Genomic DNA, 21,557 nt, shown 5'->3' with positions numbered 1-21,557 from the left:
GCTGAGAGACGCAGGCTTCTTGCTAGTCTTCAGCAGCTCATGGAAATCAGGAACTGGCCACAACCACGAGATGGTGGGTTGGCCACCCCGCGCCACTGTGCAGTGGCTTAGCCGAGGTCGGGAAATGAAATCGAGAAGGAAGTACAAGGCGAGGTGGCAGGACCTCTGTGGGCGCCGAGCTGCCCTCTGTCCTCATTCTTGCCCTGCGCGAGGCCCCCCCGCAGACTCGGCCTCCTCCGCATGGGGCCCCCCGTTTGGGGCCCTCCCTCCTCGCCCATCCACGTCACCACCTCACTTGGCATAGTGGACAGAGGGTCTCCTTGGGAACACAGAAGGGGCGAGGGGAGGATGGGGTTCCCGCCCAGGGGGTCCCCGACCAGGCACACACGGGGCCCTGAGGGAAGGCAGGACTTTCTTCTCGCCTTGTCCCACCTCCGTTTCCCCCCGAGGATTTTAGAGTTCAGACAGGCCCACTCTGTGTCTGTCTGATTTCACCCCCACCGTCCTCTGTGTCAGTTCCTGCCGGGCCAACCCTTCCTCCCGCCTGGCGGGTGCAGCTCAGTTTGGTGGAGAGGTTCCGACTATGGTTCAGATCAGATAAGCAGGACAGAGCCAAGGCGGTGGGGAGGGGGTGGCGACTCGAATGGGGGCCACCAGGGCTACCGCCCCATGCTCAGGACGCCTCGCAGGACCATGGCCGGACTCACTCGGGGCCTCTATGCTCAAGTTTCGGGACCTGCCCCCTCCTGCGGAGACAAACCCATCGAAGGGGCTCGGCCTCAGAGAGCCAAGTGTGAGGTTCCTTCCCTGTTGGCGCCCTCAGACCCCAGCGAGCAGCAAGGGTCGGCCAGGGTCAGGACTAGGGTCAGGGTGAGGGTCAGGAGGGCTCATGCATCCGAGAGTCGGGTCTGGCCTTGTGGGGTGCCCAGGAAGTGTGTGTTCTTCCGAAGAAGGTGGCACACGTGTGACTTTATTCCCAGACGCGACTCCCGGGGCTGATGCTGGATGGGGCGAGTGGCCGGTGGGGGAGGAGGGTTGGGGAGCAGGAGCCTGGCTGGGGGGGAGGGCATGCCTGCGGGCTCGGGGACGGCCCTGAGGCCCATGGTCCCCTCAGCGCCTCCAGAGGGACGGCCGGGGCTGCGGGAAGCACTTGCTTTGCACACATGTGTGTGTGTGTGTGTGTGTGTGTATGCATTGCATGTGGCGCATGTGCATACATATGGTGCGTGTGTGTGTGTGTGTGTGTGTGTGTGTACGCGTGCATGCGTGTGTGAGGTTCTGGGCTTTGGCCCACAAAGAATAAAAATTTAAAAACAAACAAAAACCCAGTAAACTGTGGCCCTTTACAGACAAGGTGGTCATCCAGGGGCATCTTGGGGTCCCCTTCCCCACGCTGGCACGTCCCACCCACCCCGCCCTGGAGAGCGCCTTCCGCTGTGCCCTGGGGGGTGACTATCTGCTGACTCCTCTGCCTTTGGTTTTGTTATGGTGGACGGGGTACTCCCATTCCAGTGCTCCGGGGTCCTTCTCAGCAGTGATAGGGGATGAGGCTGGGCACCTGCGTGTACAGCGTGTGCTCAGCCCACAGTGCTCTGTACTGACAGAGGTGGGCTGGTGCCCTTAGGTCTGCTCAGGGGAGCCGGATTGGAGTGTCCACAGGATACTCCTTTCTTTTTCTGTTCCTTTGTTTTCTGCAGAATATTTGATCTAGGCCGTGAGTTCATCACCCCTTGCTTCTTTTGAATTAGATCCTTTGAGATGAGGCTTATCAACAAAAAATCATGAGTTAGTTCAGCACTGGCCTCCAGTACTCAATACAGCACAAGGATGGGCATGTTAAAATGAGGGTCCCGTGTTTCCAGGAAGAGTTGTTGAAGAAACAGGGCCATAGTGTGGCTTAGTGGTAGCGGTCCAGCCTCGCAGCTGTCAGGCCCCAAGTTTGATCCCCCCAAACGCACTCACACTCACACTCACCCACACTTCATCACTTGATCACTTGACTTCCCGTTAATCGTCGATTTGCTCGAGTGGGTGCAGTAACATCTCCATTTGTCCCTGTCACGTGCTAGTGTAGCCCAATGGCATCTGTTCGCTCCGGGAACATGAAGAGCCTCAAACCGATCGTTCATGATCTTAACAAAGAAGTCTGACCATCTGGTAGGTGGGCGGCCACGCGGTCTTTTGACATCCCGTGGAATCCAGTCTGTAACAGCTCTAGTCCAGTGGTCGTCTTTAAATCTCACTACGTGACCAGCCCATCTGATTTTCGACACCTTGGCAAATGAGACAGCGTCCCTGATTCTTGATCGTCGACGGATGTCAGAAATCCGGATTCTTTCTCTCATTTGAGTGAAACGTGATATTCCAAGCATAGCTCTTTCAATTCCTCTTTGGGAGACCCGAATAGCGTTCTCATCCGTTTACGTAGGGCCCAGGTCTCTGAGGCATATGTTAATGCAGGAAGAACAGTGGAATCAAAGAGATGTGCCCGGAGCCGGAGGTTCTTCGTCCTCTTAGCTATTTCTTCGACGTTCTTGAAGGCGTTCCAAGCCGCTCTCTTCCTCCTGCGCAGCTCGGGTGCCAGCACACTCACCCACACATGCACACATATTCGCACAAGCACACACACTCAAACGTGCACAAACACACTCACACATTCACACACTCATACACACTCAACTCACACTCACACGCACTCACCAACACTCACACACAGTCGCACTCACACATACATACATTCACACTCACTCTCACAATCACACACACCCACATACTCACACTCACACATTCTCTCACACACACTAACACTCACATACATGCAAATAATTTTCTTTTTTTAAAATCTGTTTTAGTAATGCTAAATAGTTCCCTGTTCCCTGACGCTCCTGGTGGAGTGAGGCTCCGACTGCTTCGAGAGCTCACTCCAGTCACCTCAGGCCTCGCCCGCACTACACACGTGCATGCGCCGGTGTCTGTCTGTCTGTCTCTTTCTCATATACACACATGCACGCACACACACACGCACAAACACACACACAGCTCTCTAGTCCCATTTCCAGGTGAGACCCCGCCTCGTCAGTAATAAGTGGGATATAGTTAACCTTCCCCTGTGATTCTTGCTGCAAACAGACCGAATCACCCCCCTAGCCCCCAGCCCCGGAACCTGGCACTGTCTCCAGGTGTTTCTGTCTAGCCTGCCATCAGACCCCTGGAAAACTGACTTGGTCCTGCTTCTAGGTGTGAACCCCCTGCTTTTTTGTTTCTGAGGCCACATCTGGCAGTGCGTGGGGGCTACTTCCAACTCTGTACTGGGGGGGGCATGGGGTGGCACCTGACCCCCCCCACTGCAGTGGCACTAAGCCTTTTGAGCCACATGGGGTCTCCGTAGAAGCCCCCCCGGCCTCGCTCTCTTCTGTGGGCCGTGTACCTTCCGAGGAGTGCTGGGGTCCTCTTCCTGAGCTGTGGAAGAGGCTTCCCTGACAGGCGCCCTCTAGCTCTGTGTGTGTGTGTGTGCGCACACGCGTGTGTGTGTGTGTGTGTGTATGTGTGTGTGCACGTGTGTGTGCGGCACGCTCTGGACGTGGAGACCCCGAGAGTGACAAGGAAGGGGTGTGAGGGCTTCTCTGGAGAGGGTCTCTACCTGGCCGGACCCCACCCCTACCCCCGAGCCGTGGGCGGCCCCCTCTTGGCTATCTGGAAACAGAGCGAATGCACCCCCCTAGCCCCCATCCCCGGAACCTGTCACTGTCTCCACACCGGGCCTTGGTCCTCGCGCCACAGGTGGTGGCTGTGGCCCCGAAACCAAAGAAATGAAGGCCGGAGAGCGTCGACTCATAGGACAGCACGCCCAGACTCAAGACTTCTGTGCTTCACGACGCCCAGCCCTGCCCGAGCCAGTGTAGTAACCCAGAGCCCAGAGAGCCCCCGAAGAACCACAGCTCAGGAGCTCTGCTCTGGGGCCGAGGGCCCTGGGAAGTAGGTCAGCAGCACTGTTTGTCTGTCTGCCTGCGGGGCTCGTGCTGAGGGGCTGTGCTGGCCAGTTGGGATTCCTGCCAGCAGATGGGAAGGGGATGGAGCCGGAAGAGCAGTCCTGGGGGGTGCGGGGAGGGGCGGACGGCCCCACAGAGCTGCTTTCCACCGTCCCACCACAGGGGTCTGTGTGAGGCCTTAGCGGGCAAGCGGCCAGCCGCCAGACTGCTGCAGGGTGCTCAGGCCGGTCGGGGGCGGGGGTGCTGAGTCCCCCCCCCCCAGATGCAGGGGTGCTGAGTGTTCACCTAGGTGCGGGAGGTGCGAGTACTTGCCCAGGTGTGGGGGGCGGGGGAAGCTGAGTACTTGCCCGGGTGTGAGGAGGAGGGACTGAGTACTTGCCTGGGTGCAGGGGGTGGGGGGTGCTGAGTACTCGCCCGGGTGCGGGAGGTGCTGAGTAGGTTTCCTGAGTTGCTGGTATTCGCTGGAGTTTTTCACCTCCACACCTATTTTGTTCGGTTTGGGTCCATAGTTGCAGTGCTCAGGGGATGTCCCCCCACAGCTGCGGTGCCCGGGGGATGCTCCCCCCATCGCTGCAGTGCTCGGGGACTGCTCCCCGCCCAGTGCTCGCTCCCTGCAGTCCCTGGGGGACCCTGCGGTAGGGGGACCTGGGACCTCCTGCAAAGAGTCAACATGATGGTTTTAGCTCCGTGGCCCGTGCAAGAGGCCCAGCCCAGGTCTGGCCCCACACGCCCTCGGCGTCTCCCACTCTCCACCCCCTTCCCGGCAAAAAAATGAGAAAAGTTAAAATTTGATTGTTGCAGAAACGAAACTTGAAATGCCTGTAGCTCCTCTTGGCTAAATGTTTTTGGGAAGAGGAAAGGGAGGGGGAGCCTCCCAGTGACGCATCTCGCAGTCCTGGTGACCGCCTCCCGCCGTCCCTCTCCGGAGCTGGTGCTGCAGCCCCGGCAGCTCCTGCCTTTCCACACACCAGCTGGACGGCGCAGTGTCTGTCTGTCTGTCTGGGTTGGCGGCCTTAGGGATTCTGGGGGCCTGATTCTCTGCTTGGTGAGTGTTTGTGGTTTGGCTTTGTGTGTGGTGTGTGTGGTTTTGTGTGGTGTGTATGGTGTGGTTTTATGTGGCAAGTGTTTGGTTTTGTGTGGTGTGTGTGTGGTGTGTGTGTATGTGTGGTTTAGTGTGGTATGTATGCATGTGGTGTGGTTTTGTGTGTGTGGTTTTGTATGTGATATATGTGTGTGATATGTGTATGTGTGGTTTTGAGTGGTGTGTGTGGTTTGTGTGTGTGGTTTTGGTGTGGTGTGTGTGTGGTATGTGTATGTGTGGTTTCGTGTGGTGTGTGTGGTGTGAGTTTGTGTGTGTGTATGTGTGGTTTTGTATGGTATGTGTGGTTTTGTGTGTGTGTGTAGTGTGTGTGGTTTTGTGATCTCTCTGTGTGTGTGCATGTGTGTGTGTGTGTGTGTGTGTGTGTGTGTGGTGAATGTATGTTGTTCTGGGGTGAGGCGGGAGTTCGCTGCTCTCCTGTACGCTCTGGCCCTGTAGGTAAAAGCTGAAACTCGGATTCCAGGGACTGGAGCAATAGTGGGGTGGGCGAGGCACTTGCCTGGCACGTGGCCACCCGGCTTTGAGCTGCAACTTCCCGTGTGGTCCCTGGGCACCGCTGGGACTGGCCCCAGTGCAGAGGGCTGCGCACCACTCCATCCAAAAGAAACGGGATCCCCGAGTCTTTCTTTTTCAATAAAAGAAATGATTTTGGGTCACTCCTGGCAGTGCCCAGGGCTCACTCCTGGCTCTGCACTCAGGAATTGCTCCTGACGCTGCCCGGGGGACTGTATGGGAGGCCGGAGATCAAACCCCGGCCCAGCCCGCCCCGCTGTGCTGTCTCTCCAGCCCCCGGGGATTCCATAGCCACGAAACGATTGGATCAGTTGAATCCCTTGGGAGTGCTGTGGGAGGAGCAGGGATCCTGGCCACCCCCCCAGGGCCCTGGGCTGCTCCTGGGCCCTGCAGGCTGTGCCCTGGCCGCTGGTCCAGGCAGAAGCGGTGGCTGCCGCCTAGGAAGTGTGGCCCGCAGGGCTGAGGGGACCTCTCCCTTCTCGTCAGATCAGCCTCCCTGCCCTATTCCTGTCCACACGGGCGAAGAGCAGCGGTGCCTCCCCCACTGCGGGGCGCTCCCACGTGGTCGGGAAGGTTCTGTGGTGTGGCCACTTGGGAAACTTGGCCGAGGGGAGCCGTGGGGGGAAGCACCGTGGAGTGGGTGGTCACATGGCGGCTGTGGCCTTGTCCTGTGCTCCTCCAGAGAGGGAAGCCCCGGGTGGGGACTGTGACCGTGTGAGGCTGGGGCCGTGTGTGTTCCGGCCCCGGGCCCTTCTCCCGCTCACTGACCAGAGCACGTGGACAGTAGTGGGGTGTGTGCTGTGTGTGTGTGTGTGTGTGTGTGTGTGTGTGTGTCTGTTCCGCAGACAGCTGCCCATGTCCACAAACCTATTGCGTTTGTCTGTTTATAAAAGCACACGTACACACTGTGCTGTGGCCCTCACGCACCGGATATGTGCCTCAGCCTCTGACTTCACACCCAGGCATGCGCCTCTGCTCAGCCCTCACACACCCGGCTGTGTGCGCCTCGACTTTGTCCCACGCTCTGCAGGACATGCTCTGCGGGCTCTGTGAAGTGGCATTCTGATGTCATAGTTGCTTTCCAGACACCGTCTTTGAAAGTGGCAACACCTGTGCTGAGGATGGAGGTGGCTCTGGGGTCACAAGTCGTGTTCTAGTAAGCGTGTGGCTCCTTCGCGTTCAGTGACGCGTGAGTGTCTCCTCACGGAGAGCTTTCTCGCCAGCAGAGGAGAGTGCGCCCTGCCCTGCTGTTTTCCTTTTCCCTTTCTCTCAGGATTGTGGTTATACACACAGAGAACCAGGCAGGTGTGACTGTTCGGACGCACACGCATCTGAGTGACTGTGGGTTGGTCACTAAGTAATCCTGGGTCTCCCGGCAGCACCGTTGGGGTGTGACAGAACTCTCTCCTGTTGGCCTCCGGGGTCTGGATTTGGCTCCTCTGGCTGGTGCCCCCTTTGTGCCCCCCCCTGCTCCCATGCGTCTCCCCGAGGCTGCGTGCCCTGTTGTCAGAGTATTCACTTTCTTTCCCGCCCACTCTCCCCGTGTTTTTGTTTGTTTTGTTTTGTTTTTTGCTTTTTAGGTCACACCCGGCGATGCTCAGGGGCTACTCCTGGTTTTGCACTCAGGAATCACTCCTGGGGGTGCTCGGGGGACCACATGGGATGCTGGGAATTGAACCCCGGTCGGCCGCGTGCAAAGCAAGCGCCTTCCCCGCTGTGCTATTGCTCCAGCCCCATCTCCCCGTGTTAATGCCAGGAACGCATCAGGAACGCACGCGCACCCCCGGCCCACCCGCCCTTCTTCCTAAGTCTGTGATTGGACAGAACCGTTGGCACGCAGCCAACAGATTGCACAGCTGTGTCACTTCCTTGGTGGCGCTCAGGATGGAGAGCTGAAGGGGAGGCTTGGTCATGGCCCAGTGCAAGTGCTGGTAACGGCGAGGGACTCGCATCAAACATGGACTGAGTCTTTGGAGCAGGACCTGAGGGAACGGCGGCTGGACACGGGGCTTCTCCGGCTCTCCCTGCTGTGACCCTCTTCCCAGCCCCCAGACACGTAGCAGGGATGGGGACTGCCGGACACTCCCCATGGGCGTCACTCCTTTGATTTTGAGCGGATTTCTGGCTGCGTGTGCAGACACTTTCACTGTGGCCATATTTTTCATGACTCCCCCAGCATTCACTTACCGGACCCCAAATTTCATATGAACCCCCAGTTTCAGATGCTTGGCTGCTTCTGAAGGGGCTCAATCACACTGACCTCCCGGCCCACCACGGCCTTTGCGATGAGAGGGAGGAGAAAGTGACGCCCCCAGAACTGGGGTGTGCCCGGAGCCCCGAGGTGGCTCAGGATGCTGGAGGCATGCAGTGTGGGGTGCTGGAGCAGGTGCAGACCGAGACCAGAGACAGTGGTTGTGCCCGGCGTGGAGAAGGAGTCTCGGACACTGCATTTCAAGTGCCGGCAGGGCAGCCGGTTAGAGCATCTTCCTTGCTAGCAGTTCCGTGTCTCAAATTGATTAGGTGTTTTTGTTTGTTTGTTTTTCCGTGTGCATCTCTAGCAAGAAGTTTGGAAAGTTCTTGACGGAAGTTTGGAAGTTTTGAAGGACCACAGAAAAGTCAGTATTTTTTGTCCCAAGACAACTTCGTGGTCCTTAGATGCTGTTGTTTATTTGATGGGGCTGTCACACAGTGGCGCTGGGGCTGCTCCCCATTCTGTGCCTAGCATGAGTGGGTGAGGGTCACTCCTGGCTCCCAGGGGACCAAGCGATGCTGGGGACCAAACCTGAGCATCCCGGCACGCAGGGTGTGTGTGCAGTTCATGAGCCATTTCTCGGGTCCTTAGAGTCTTGTTATTTGGGGTCCGTGCTCAGGGGCTACTCCTGGCTCCTACTTGGGGGTTATTCTGGGCAGTGCTCAGGGGCTTGAACCCGGGCGTCCTACAGATTATATCCCATCCTGTTCATCCTTCTCTCTGCCCTTAGCTTATTTCTGGGGCCAGGTGAGTCTACTGTGTGCGTGTAGTCAGGTGTACGAGCAGCTTATGTTTTCTGTGACGTGTGTCAGTGTACAAAAAGTATCCCAAATTTGCATCTGGCCAGGAGTGCCCGGTGATCTCTGGGTTTGAGTTTGAGCAACACTCATCTGGTGATGCCAGACCCGTCAAAGTATGTTCTCGTGATTTATATTGGTAGACGTTTATTCTATGATGCTGTTTAGAGGTAGTACGGCACCTCGCTTCACAAACAACATAAAATTTTGGAGACACGGATTATTGGGTCTGGGTTCTTTTTTTTGGGGGGGGGGTTTCCCATATGGTGCTCAAGAGGCCCCAGTGGGTGGGTGGGCACTGGTGGTTCTCAGTGTGGGCCAGAGCAGTGGTGCCGTCAGGACCCTGCAGTGCTGGGACGTTGTCCCAGGACCCTGCCTGCTCCTGGGGTGCTCCTGGCCGGGTTCTCTGAAATCCCTATGAGGTCTCTCTCGATCGCTGAGAGCTGGCTCAGCTCCCTTACCTCAGAGGCATTGCGGTTTAGTTGATTAGTCACAGCCTAAGCATCGAGTTTGGTTTGTAAAGACTATTTAAAGACCTCCGGAGATTAAGGGAATGAATCACAAATTCAGTTGCACACTCCACATGCCTCTGTTCATGTGTTCAGAGTGATGTCGGCAAGTCTTGTGCTCCGAACCCGCTTCCGGGCTTGGAGACTGAGCCCCGGGCAGCCTGGGGGCCTGACCCTGCACCCTGGTCCCTAAACCCGGCTTGGTTCAGCCTGGGCTATCGAGCACTGCTGAGAGCGGCCTGAGCGGCAGCCCTGGACAGCCTCTGGCCTCATCCGAAGGGCGACTGGTCCCTTGGGCTTATTTTGAACTGTTTGCCTAGGAAACGGTGTGAAACCAATTTGCAATTTGGTTCTGGATCTTGGGTTTTTAAATGAGGAAGAAAATCATGTGACGCCTCAAGAGCAAAGTTCTCAGAGTGGAGGGCGGGGCCACACACTGTTCAGGGCGTGGGAGCTAGACCCCACCAGTGCCCAGGGGACTGACCGCCTACTGGTGCCTCCGGACCCAGTGTCTGCCCTCTGGCCCTCGGGGCGATCTCTCCAGCCCTACGTTTACTTTAATCCAGAGAATTGATTTATCTGGGGCCTCCCAGACAGCGCCCAGAGACCGGAGGCTTCTCCAGAGGTCTCCAGCCAGCCAGCCGGGCCCGTAGTTTGATGCAGGGGCGGGGGACGGACCCCCACCCCACCCTGTGCCCGGGTTCCCTGGGCGTCCCCTGGGCGTGCTCTGGCCTGGCAGGGCTGCACACTGCTGTGATAGGGATGTCCAGGGTGCTGGGGATAGGACCAAGGTGGCCTGGTAACCCCCTGGACTCTCACTCTCTAAGCCACTGTTTCACCTTTTGGAGAAAAATCACTTTCAGACTTTTTTTTAAATCCTTTTGGTTAATAAGAATTTAGAGATATTCAAAATTTTTTTAAAAAGTCGCGATTTTAGTCTGATGAATGTCCTGCCCTGGTTAATTATAAAAGAGAAAAATCCATGTTTGCAGCATTTTCCCGCTGAAATTTATGTGTGTGAGCAGGTTCTTGGGGCTTTTCCTGTTTGAGTTTTCTCTCAAAAGGTCTATGGAGACCTTCCTCTTGGAGGTTCTTTCATACATCTCCACATGGTGTTTCCCAGGCAGCCCTGCGAGTGAGTGGTCTGGGGGCCGAGGGGGCCTGGGGGCGTGGCATGACTGGGACCAGATGCCGTGTGTGAGGAGGTGTGTCCCTATCACCTTACACCTTACACCCTCACACTTCACACTTATACCTTGGCACCCTTACCCCTTTTTGGCCTTTACACCAATACACTCGCACCCTATACCTTTCCACCCTTCCACCTTGCATTCTTCACACCGTTACACCACTATACCCTTACACCTTACAGCCTTTGCACCTTCACACCCTTACACCTGACCCTTACACCTCACAGCAGGGCGTAAGGAAGACACCCACTGTTCATGAGTGTCGTCACTAGATGGCGCCAGCGGCCGCCGGCACTGTGTTTCCTGCTTTCACTGCAGGTGTGTCTGTCTGGTCTGATCTGAAGAAACGCTTCTGCGGCTGAGGAGTTTGCCCGAGACAGTGCCTGGGACCAGTCACCGTTGTGTGGCTTCTAATTTAATTTCTTTGAACTGACGTTCAAAAAATTTGCAAGATACGAAACGGATTGACAAGGTGGCGTTTCTTTTGAGAGTCCGGGTTTAGTCTCTTCAAAACTCAGCCCACCACCAGTTGCCTGCGCCAAGCCCAGGGTAAGATTGGGTTCCTGTCCCCTGCCATGTGCCATGAGTCTGGGCTGATCTTCTGGCCCTTTCCCGTGCACTTTAGTCCGGGGGGCAAGGGCGAGTGTGCGAGATTTTCCTGACACCCCCCCCCCCCCTTATTCGTCTTTGTTTTCTGAACGAGTCCCTTTTGGCAGCGGGCACTGTGGTCTCCTGTGCCACTATTTCCTCTTTGTTCTTGGGCTTCTCCAGCTCCTGTTCTTGGAGGCGTCTGTAAGACGCGGAATGAAGCCAAGAACAGCTCAGGAGCGGCCTGGGGGACTCAGCGGGGGGACCTGAGCTGCCAACACCGCCCTGGAAGGTTTTCTGCACCGTGGGCTGGTTTGAGTGGAAGTTTTATAAAATATATAAAGAATTTTCTTCTTGGAAATGATCGACTCCTATTTCTCCTCTCCCAAAAAGGTGCCACTGATTGTCACTTATTGCCGCCCGAAATACTGATAGCGCCCCAAGGATTCATATAGGAAAAGGTCGATTGTCGGTTGCCAGATTATCAACATTTTAAAAAGCCAATAGAATTCTCGTTCTATTCCATAGGAGTGTGAAATGATGTGCCAGCTTCAGATATGAGCACACCGTAATACATTATTAATGCAATACCATTTTCCTTCCTGTAAATAATTTGGACTTGGGCGGGCCAGGATAAATCATTTTTGTGGTCACATTGTGTGGTCATTGGTGTAAAATGTCAGCAGAGTGGGTTTGCTGTTTCTGTAACTTTGTTTTAAACAGAGGGAAATGCTTTTTCCCCCCTCAGGTCAATATTTTAAGGTGGCCCCTGGGATTTAATAGTGTCATTTCAGGGACTGAAATCCCTGTGACATTTAAACATGCCCACTAACCATCGCAGTTCAATTTCAGCAGCGTTCCAATGGCATTACAGTATTTTAAAGACCTCTGAAGCATCAAGTTCTGAATTAGAGGCTCGAGTGAGGGTGGATGGAGACGTGTTGCTAGACTCGGAGGTTTAATGGAGTGGGTCAATGCCATTAAAGGTGACCAGTAGTTAGTTTTTATTTGGGGAGGGTGGCGTAGAGAGAAGGAATTCTGGGGTGACCTGCCTTTAGCATAGTGGGTGTCGTTTTTGAAGGTTTTGGTGGCGTTCGTGATGTTGAGAGAGAATGTTGGGTGGGAGTCTTGTGTAAATCTGTGGGCGGGGGCTGGAGCGATAGCACATTGGGTAGGGCATTTGCCTTGCACGCGGCCAACCTGGGTTCGATTCCCAGCATTCCATATGGTCTCTTGAGCACCACCAGGGGTAATTTCTGAGTGCAGAACCAGGATTAACCCCTGAGCATGGCCGGGTGTGACCCAAGAAGAAAAATAAAAAATCTGCAGGCGTTCTGCAGCTGTCTTATCCTTCCTTTTCTCATGGCGTGTCCCGGCCTGGGCAGATGGTCACGGCTTGGTCCTCTAGGCTTCTGCGCAGTGACACACAGCTGGGGGGGGGGGGGGGCGTGGGTGTGTGTGGGAGGGAGGTCTGTGCAAATAACCCACTGAGGAGCATATTCACTGGGGCCAGGCGCACCCACAGAAGTGGAGGGGGGTCTCGACTGGAGAGACCACTGCCTTGGTAGAGGCGCTAGATTGAGCCGTTGCCCTGAAGCCCCCCACCCTGCCCACTCTCTGGCCCACCCAGAGTCCCCAGTTCCATTTCTGTACCTTTAGAGTCTCCTCACTGTGGCGTGGCTCCCTCTAGTTCCCTCTGGCCCCTTGGACCGTTGCAGCCGGTTGAGGAGAAGCCCCTAGCAATAAAGCCTAGTCCTGGCGGACGGGTGTCTCCCTCTCCGGGACCCTAGCAAGCCGGCCCTCCCTTCTCACTCTCTGCGCCCTTCTTGTAGTATGGGGCAGACGCGCAGCCAGCTGAAAGTGTCACTGGAGCAGGCAGACCCAGGGCTTACATCTGTCACTGTCACTGTCCTCCCCGTTGTTCATCAATTTTCTCAAGCGGGCACCAGTAACGTCTCCATTGTGAGACTTGCTGTTACTGTTTTTGGCCTATCAAATATGTCACGGGGAGCTTGCCAGGCTTTGCCATGCGGGCGGAATACTCTCAGTAGCTTGCCGGGCTCTCCAAGAGGGGCGGAGGAATCGAACCCGGATCGGCTGCGTGCAAGGCAAATGCCCTTCCCACTATGCTATCACCCTAAAAAGGGGAAAACCTGCTCGTGCGTCAAAGGTTCCCCTTTGGGCTCCATCTGTTGAACTCTGCCCTTCCACTGAAGGAAGGTTCTCTTTTCAGGCTAGTACCATACTGAAGGGCTGGAGCGATAGCACAGTGGGTAGGGAGTTTGCCTTGCATGCGGCCAACCCGGCCGACCCTGGTTCGATTCCTCCGCCCCTCTCGGAAAGCCCGGCAAGCTACCGAGAGTATCGCGCCTGCACTGCAGAGCCTGGCAAGCTCCCCGTGACATATTCGATATGCCAAACACAGTAACAACAAGTCTCACAATAGAGATATTACTGGTGCCCACTCCAGCAAATCAGTGAACAATGGGAGGACAGTGCTACAGTGCCACCATACGGAAGGCAGGATAGAGACTGGCTTAGACGTGGTTTCCATCACAAGCCTCTTAAATAGTGGGTGGTAAACTCCGTGTTCTTGATCGTGAACCAGGCTCCTATGTTTGCTCCTCGTGTCCTGACACTTTAAATGCTGTGCAGGGCAGTCAGAAGGCCGGGGTGGCGGGGGGAACTGCATACTTACCCGAGTTCATTTTTCTCAATACTCAGCGGTGCTTCCCACCCCCCGCCCCCCGCCACCTCCCACGGCTGTTGAAACCCACTTCCGAGACCCCTTGTTTGAGGAGCAGGGCGTATGAGCCCACTGGCCCTGTTTGCACCAGGTGCGGACAACAGTGATAGAGACAGTGACCGGGGACAGCTCGGGTCGGGGGACTGGCCCGCGGGCACCCAGCAGAGCCCGGCTCTCCCCTGCCCGCTGCTCGAGTCTCCGGTCTAGAGCGTCCCTCTCTGTACTTCGCAGAAGCGGCCTCAGCGCAGCCCGTGGCCGGGGAAACTCCAGGCACTGCTGCCCGGCCGCGAGCCCTGCTTCCAGCCACCCCCGCCTCTCACTCCCCCACTTTTACTATTATTTTCTCCATTCCTGCCTGCATCCAAGTTTCATAGCATTTTTAAGTTCACTTTTTTTTGGGTCTTGGTTTTTGAGCCACACCCAGCAGGGCTCGGGGGCTGACTCCGGGTTCTGTGCCCAGGGGTGACTCCTGGCAGGGCTCGGGGGACCCTGGGAGGTGCCAGAGATGGAATCTGGGTCAGGCGTGTGCAAAGCAAGCCCCCTGCCCGCTGTGTTTCCCGCCCAGCTTCTGGCTCTCCTACCTACTCATTTTTTTGGACGGACCCACACCGGGATAACCAAAAGGACCCTTTATTTACACTCTGTACACTGTGACCTTGTCCCCGCCGAGACCCGGGGGGGTGGCTCGCCGCTAGACGTCCGTGTAGTCGTAGTAGATGCGCACCTCGGACCTCCGCACGCTCTGCAGGGAGCGGATGCTCTCGCTCCGGGTCCGGATGTTGGACTTCTTGAAGAGCCTCCTGGAGAAGGACTTGCACATGAAGAAGTAGATGATGGGGTCCAGGCACACGTTGCAGGCCGACAGGAAGAGCGTCATCTCCTTGCCGTAGTACAGGACCCGGTGGGCCGACTCGTCCAGGAGCCGGTCCAGGTGCGTGAAGGTGAAGGGCACGCGGCACAGGTGGTAGGGCAGGAAGCAGGTGAAGAACACGGCCACCACCACCCGGATGCTCTGGTTGTGCTTCCGCTTCCGGCTGGACTGGCTGATGAACTGCCGGCTGGACTTGCGGATGTACCTGGAGATGGCGATGTAGCAGCCGATGAGGACGACCAGCACGGCCAGGAAGAGGCAGCTGTTGACGTAGACCACGGCCGTGTGCCACCGGCGCCCCAGCGGGCTCTTGAGCCTCATGCACTCGTGCACGTTCTCCGGGGTGGGCGGCACGTTGGTGAGGACGACGTTGGGCAGCGCCAGCACGGCCATGGCCACCCAGACGCCGACGGACAGCGCCTTGGTGAAGGCCACGCTGTACATGCGCGAGTCCCCGAAGGGCTTGACCACCTTCAGGTAGCGGTCGACGCTGATGAGGCCCAGGAAGACGATGGACGTGTACATGTTGGCGTAGAAGAGCACCGACGTGTAGCGGCACAGGACGGGCTTGAGGGCCCAGGGCCCCAGGCCCGCGTCGTGCGCGATGCGGAAGGGGAAGGTGAGCGTCATCAGCAGGTCGGCCACCACGATGTTCTTGAGGTAGAGGATGAAGCTGGTCTTGTTGCGGATGTGGAAGAAGATCCACACGGCCAGTCCGTTGAGCAGCAGGCTGGCCACGAAGATGACGAGGTACAGGGCCGGCAGCACGATGCCGTCGAACTCGCCGCGTGCCGTGCCGTTCCGGCCCCAGCCCTGGCTGGAGTTGCCGCCGCCGCCGCCGCTGGCCCCGGCGTGGGGCTCAGCATCTGGGGAACAAGCCAGGACGGGTCACTGCGATGCTCCAGCCACCCCCCCACACACACACACACCACCAGGTGCCCGTCGCCGTCCCCCCGCCCCCATGGGCCGCAGCTGGTTGGGACATGCTGAAAGAGATTCTCTTGGGGCCGGAACCGTAGCACAGCGGGTAGGGTGTTCGCTTTGCACGCAGCCGACCAGGGTTCAGTCCCCGGCATCCCATATGGTCCCCTGAGCAGCCCCAGGAGTCATTCCTGAGCACAGAGCCAGGAGTCACACCAGTGTGACCCAAAAACCAAAAATTTAAAAAAAAATTCTCCTAGCAGGGCTGGAGAGAGTTCCAGAGCTGAGCTGCATGTATTGCTGCCTCTGGCTTTATCTCCAGCCCCTGGGGGCCCCTCGGGCACGCAGGAGAATCCCTGCCACCATCAGCCCCTGGCTGCACCACATCCTCTTTGCGGTGAACCACCAGCCTGGTGGGTCCAGAATTACGGGGCTTCTCAGCACCATTTGGGAGGGCAGCCACCCTCACGCCCCCCAACAGTTAGCATTATGAAGTCCCAACTTAGTGCCTTATTCATTCAGATTTCCAGGCAGTTAAAGACCCAAGTTAAATTTCCAAAACTGTTAAATAAATATGAACAGAAGGAAGGTAGCACTGTAGCACTGTCCTCCCGGTTGTTCATTGATTTGCTTGAGTGGGCCCAGTAACGTCTCCATTGTGACACTTGTTGTTACTGTGTTTGGCATATTAAATTTCTCACGGGGAGCTTGCCAGGCTTTGCCATGAACAGAAGGTAAATATCCAAAGGAAAATTCCCCCCTTTTCCCAGATCCTCCCTCCCCGAAAGTTAAATATCTAGAAAGCTAAAAACCCAAGTTAGTGCATTATTTCATTGATATCCACATTATGGCCACAGAGAGTGCTCAGAGGCCAGTGCTCGTGCATTGCAGGCAGAGGGTTGAGCCGATTCTGTGGTTCCCCAACCACTGCTGGGAACAGCCCCTGAGCAGTGAGCCCAGCGCAGACCCCCAGCATTACTGGATGTGGAATAAAAAAATCCAAGATACTACGTCATTCAAGACCTGAGTTCCGACCTCCTTCATTCGGAAGTGCAGGTCAGCGTGGTTTGGAAGCCGAGAACCAGGCAAGTCTGCACGGCCTCGTTTCAAGGCTGCGACTCGAGGAAGTGGATTCTTCGGGGAAGACCCTCGTCAGCGCGGTGCTAATGTTTTGAGGGGGCAAACAAGGGCAGATCCCCTCCTCCCCGGCACACCGAAGTCTCCTCGGTTGACATCTGGGCTGTGCAGTTCTGTAGACCAGCCGTTGGAAGATGAAAAAACAAACACAGCAGAAACTATCCTGAGTTTTAATTTGGGGTTTGCTGTGCTTCCAGAGAGAGTGGAAGGGGGGGGGCAGAGAAATTTGGAATTCGCTGTGAGGTGAAAAAGCAAAGGACAAGCCCGTGGCTGGGCTCGGAACCCCTCACTCGCTCCCGGAAGTTTTTGTTTAAACATCAGGAAAGTGAAATGCTCCTTCCTGGGACATTTTGTAAATCTGTGTCTTTCTTAAAGCTGAAACCATCGTTAGGGGTAGGGAGGGGAGAAAGAAACAATTGCCCCTCCCCCCTTTTCTTCCATAGGAAAAAAATTATATTTAGTCACCATGAATTACAAAGCTACTCATGAGTGGAACCATTATTCTTCACGTTTGAGTTTATGATCAAGGAGGACATCATACAAAGAACTGTAGGCTGTCACATGCTTTTAAAAACATAAACCAGGAGCCGGAGTGATAGTCCAGCGGGGAGGGCGTTTGCCTTGCATGCGGCCAACCCAGTTTCGATTCCCAGCATCCCATGGGGTCCCCCGAGCACCGCCAGGAGTGATTCCTGAGTGCAGAGCCAGGAGGAACCCCTGAGCATTGCTGGGTATGACCCGAAAAGCAGAAAGAAACAAGTAAAATAAAATAAAAACATAAACCAACCAGATTATACCAATTGCTCTTGTGAATTTGCAGAACAGGGCTCCAGACCTGCCACCCCACCTTCTCTGCTAATCGGCGAACTTGGTTTTGAAGTGGGCGATCTCAGCCGCACGGGGCAGGAAGGAGTGAGGAGCCCGGCTCTGTGCCAGCCTGTGTCACCTCTTCCTGAGGGGGCCCTGTGGCCCCCAAAGGATTCCCCGCCAACTTCTGGGAAGATGAGCCCCTTCCTGGCACCGGTGGGACCTCTGGGAGGAAAGACTTCGGGTGGGAGAATCCTCCTGCTTGGGGCTCTTTCCCGCCTGCATGGCAGCCCCCCACGTCTGTGACCCCCCTCTCCCCGGCTCCATGCTCTGCCCTGCTGGCTGCCTACTACAAGCTCCTCCCCGCTGCAGGCTGCTCCTTCCAGCACCTTCCGTCCATCTCCCGCCCCCAGTCAGGGTCGTCAGATCAAACAGGAAACCCGATGAACATCCGAGACAGGACTCGAAGAGCTGCAGCCCACGCAGTTTACAAGTGAGCCCGTGGGCTGAAACGCAGTGTGAGGAAGGTCGATCCTGAGTGCTTCCTTCTCTGTGGCTTGCTAACGACATGTGCGCTGGGGGCAGTCCCACCCCACCCCCACCCCAGGGCAGAGCACGGATCCCACCCTCCTCCCCGCCCAGCTGTCCATTCCTATATTCCGCTCCCCTGCTTTGAAGAAGTGAAACGGGAAGATGGTTTTGATGATCATAATCCAAAAACAGGTTCTTAATTTGCTGCCTGAAAGTTAAGTGCGGGTTATTCCTCAGAACCACCTTATCCTCTTTCTAATTCTTCCCTTTTTATTTCCTCGCAAGGAGTGTTTTTAAAAACTGGTTTCCCTGGCTTAAGCGCCTCTAACCCAGACTAGTAATTCATACCTGGCCGAGCCTGTTGGGATGGGGCTTGTGGTATTATTAAGCTTTACGGGGCTGAAAGGCCTGAATCAGCTGCTCTCGGGAGCCAGGCCCCGTGGCCAGTGTCGGGTCGGGCCTGGACCCGCCGGGTCATACCAGCCCTTCGTGACCCCGCCGTGTCCCTGCCCTCCTGGTGATCTCTGCACCCAAAAGGGTCCAGCAGAACCCGGACATCTAGAGGCTTCCAGAGGCTTCTAGGGATGTGCCCTTGGAGCTGGCCGCAGGTCTCTGCTTGAATGCGTGTCCCCCCCCCCCCCCAGCTCGAGTAGCCACTGTCCTCTCACCCAGATGACCCCTTCAGGGACGCAGAGACACACAACCCGTGGTTGTGTTCCCATCACGGGTCAGAGAGATGCATGGGGGCCCACGTTGACCCCTGGTACCACGTAGGAGCAGCAGGCAGGGTTGACTCCTGAGCGCAGGCCAGGCATAACCCTGGGAGCATCAGCCACCCCTGCCCCCAAAAGGAAATTTTTTACCAAGAGATATTGCTTTTTTGGGGGGGGGGTTGGTTTGTTTTTGGGTCAAACACAATGATGCTCAGAGGTTACTTCTGGCTTCAGGCAGGAATTACTCCTGGTGGTGCTCAGGGGAGCACATGGGATGCTGGGAATCGAACCCAGGTCGACCGAGTACAAGACAAGTGCCCGCCCTGCTGTCCTATGGCTCCAGCCCCAGAGACACAACATTTCACAGGGTGTGCTCTGTCACTGCTCAGGGCCCTGTTCTGTCACTGCTTTTTACCTCTGATGTGATTTTTTTTTTCCTCAGGGGGGCCACTCCTGACTCAGTGCTTGGGGATGGTGAGTGATTGAATCTCCTCAGGCTTTGGCCCGGAAGCCATGCCCTAGGCCTCCCTGGGTTCTCATGGCCCCTGGTAGCTCGATTCCCAGCCTGCCGGTCTGTTCCTGCTGTGTCCATCCACCGCTGAGCAAAAGGATTCGCACTTTCTGGGTTTCCTGAGCAATTTTGCATCTCTCTTCAGTCCCTTGGCACAGTGCTTAAAAGTTTTCAGTGCCCCAACAGGTCTGTTCTTGCTTTTCCGTGTCTTGGAACCACTCTCCAGTGCTCAGGGAGTCAGTCCTAGCAGTGCCCCAGGTGGTGCCCGGGATGGAGCCCGGGGTTCCTGCCGTGAAGCCTCTGTCTGGCCTCTGCACCGTCTCCCGGCAGTGACGGGAGCTTCACTCTTCAGTTGCAGTTTCGGCCACGCTAGTCTCCGTGTGACAGGGGCCAGTTAGACAGTGGCTGTGCCTGCCATCCGAGGAACTCCTGGGCGGGCACAGTGCTCTTTGTTCTCCCGTGGTTTCGGCCCTGTGCCGCGGCTTTGGTGCCGGGCTGGCACTCCCCCGCCTGAGACTGGCACCGCCAGCTCTGGTGTTGGGATCAGCCTCTGGGCCACAGGGCGTCTTAACTCTGGGTTCGGCCGGGCTGGGTCTGTCCTCCCAGCGTCCCCGCCGACAGCACAGCACGGCTTCCTCCAATTAGTGGTCAAGGCCGCTGAGGGCTTGTTTTACCGGCGGGCCGGCAGGAGGGAGCAAAGGTTCCGGAGAAGCAGGGGCAGCAGCCTGGGGGCAGCCCTGCAGGCCCGGGTGCCCACTCCCGGGCTGGCGTGGAAGGAATCTCTGTGCTGCCCTGCCAGCCCGTGGGCGTGCTCGGAAGCGCTCTCGCCAGCCCGGCCCCTCCTGGCTTGGCAGGTGGGTGCGAGGGCCTGGGGGGGCGCGGGCTAGAGCAGCCCCCGCAGCCCCGCCCGCCAGGAAGCTGCTTCCTCCCAGCCGCGCTCCCTGGGTGCCTTGGGCTTGGGTGCTGAGTGACGAGTGGGCTGAGAGAGTCCTCGCTCGTCCTCTGCACCCCCTCCTTCGCACGGCTCAGAGGCAATGCCCTGAGGCTGCCAGTGCAGGGAACTCGGCCTTCTCCCGCTGCACCCTCCCCCCCCACACCCGACAGCTGGCGCCCAGTTTCTGCGATTCCACCTCTACCCCTTTGGGCTATGCCAGGGGCCCTCGGGGGTGCACTGGGGGCCATGTGGTCCCGGTTGAGAAGTACTGCCATGACTATTGGAAATTATCTGCTGTGTCTGTGTGTGGGGTGGAACAATGTGGTACCTCAGGTGGGCTTGTGTGTGTGTGTGCATGTGTGTGTGCATGTATGTGTGCGTGTATGTGTTTGGTGTGCATGTGTATGTATGTTGTTTGTGTGTGCATGCCTGTGTGCATTGTGTGTGTATATGTTTGTGTGTGTGCGTGTGCATGTGTGTTTGTGTCTGCATGGGTGTATGTGTTTGCATGTGTGTGCGTGTGTGCGTGTATATGTGTATGTATGTGTGTGTGCATGTGTGTGTGCGTGTGTATGTGTGTTTGTGTCTGCATGTGTGTATGTGTATTTGCATCTGTGTGCATGTGTGTTTGTGTGTGTATGTGTGTGCATGTGTGTGTGCATGGCACGTGTATGTATGTGTTTTTGAGTGTGTGTATGTGTGTGTGTGTTGGAGAACTTCACATTATGGGTGGCTGTATGTACGGTGTATTCTGGGCCATGCAGAGGGGCTGGATGCGGCTGCCTGCACCCCTTCCCGTCTTGCAGTCCTTTGCCAGTGCCCTGTGCCGAGTGCTCTGCCGTCAGGAACCCGGGCCCGGGGTCTGGTCTCGGTCCTTGTTGGCACCCGTGTTCGACCATCGCGGTCCTGCGCCATGAGCAGGCATGAGGTGACCAGCCTGGGCGCCTGCCCTGCTCGCCGTGTTGCTCTGGCCCAGAGTGTGGATGTGTCAGTGACACATCGCCACCTGCCAGGTGGCCAGGGCCCTGAGTCGTGCTGATGACTGGCACGGGGCCCCGGCCTCCGTGAGCCTGTACACGGTCCAGCAGGCGGACACTGACTCTGACCTTTGGGGAAGGGGCACGGTGGGCCCTCGTTTGGGCCAAGGAGTGGCCCAGGTCACGGTGAGGGTTGCAGTGAGCCTGCTCCGTCCCCTCAGAGACAGTCTTGAGACGATGCGGGTTTCAAAGGGGGCGACACGGCTTCCGTCTCTGTGCCGGGCCTGTCATGCTTCCTGGCTGGGCTGTCCTGTGCCTTGGCTCTGTGGCTCGTAACCCCCGATTCGGCTCCAGCGTTGGTCGGAGCCGTGGTCTGCCCCAAGCTGCTGTCTTATTCCCCCCTGCCCCCAACACCCACAACCCCAGGCTTACCTGGTAATTTTGCCAGGGTCAAGTTGAGACCCATTCTTCAG

At 56.9% G+C, this 21,557-nt stretch overlaps 2 protein-coding genes across 2 annotated transcripts in view; one reads left to right on the top strand and one right to left on the bottom strand.

The window, feature by feature from the left end:
• The window catches only part of MED12L (mediator complex subunit 12L), a 270,020-nt gene that overhangs the window by 139,239 nt on the left and 109,224 nt on the right, over positions 1 to 21,557 (top strand). The window lies entirely within an intron of this gene.
• GPR87 (G protein-coupled receptor 87) lies at positions 14,374 to 21,550 on the bottom strand. The gene is made up of 2 exons (XM_056121422.1): positions 21,517 to 21,550; positions 14,374 to 15,419 (listed from the first exon to the last, which is right to left on the bottom strand). Exons 1-2 carry the CDS (start codon positions 21,548 to 21,550, stop codon positions 14,374 to 14,376), a joined length of 1,080 nt encoding a protein of 359 aa, XP_055977397.1.

The sequence above is a fragment of the Sorex fumeus genome, unplaced genomic scaffold (assembly GCF_029834395.1).
Source record: "Sorex fumeus unplaced genomic scaffold, SorFum_2.1 ptg000044l, whole genome shotgun sequence".
Taxonomy (NCBI): Eukaryota; Metazoa; Chordata; class Mammalia; order Eulipotyphla; family Soricidae; genus Sorex; species Sorex fumeus.
Note: the sequence above shows the minus strand (reverse complement) of the source record. Positions and strands in the feature narration are given on the sequence as shown.

Excerpts from the sequence above, each read along its gene's own strand:
- GPR87 (XM_056121422.1), bottom strand. The coding sequence starts at position 21,550 with ATGGGTCTCAACTTGACCCTGGCAAAATTACCAG. Across the intron at positions 15,420-21,516 it reads GACCCTGGCAAAATTACCAG|ATGCTGAGCCCCACGCCGGG; the intron begins GTAAGCCTGGGG and ends CTTGTTCCCCAG.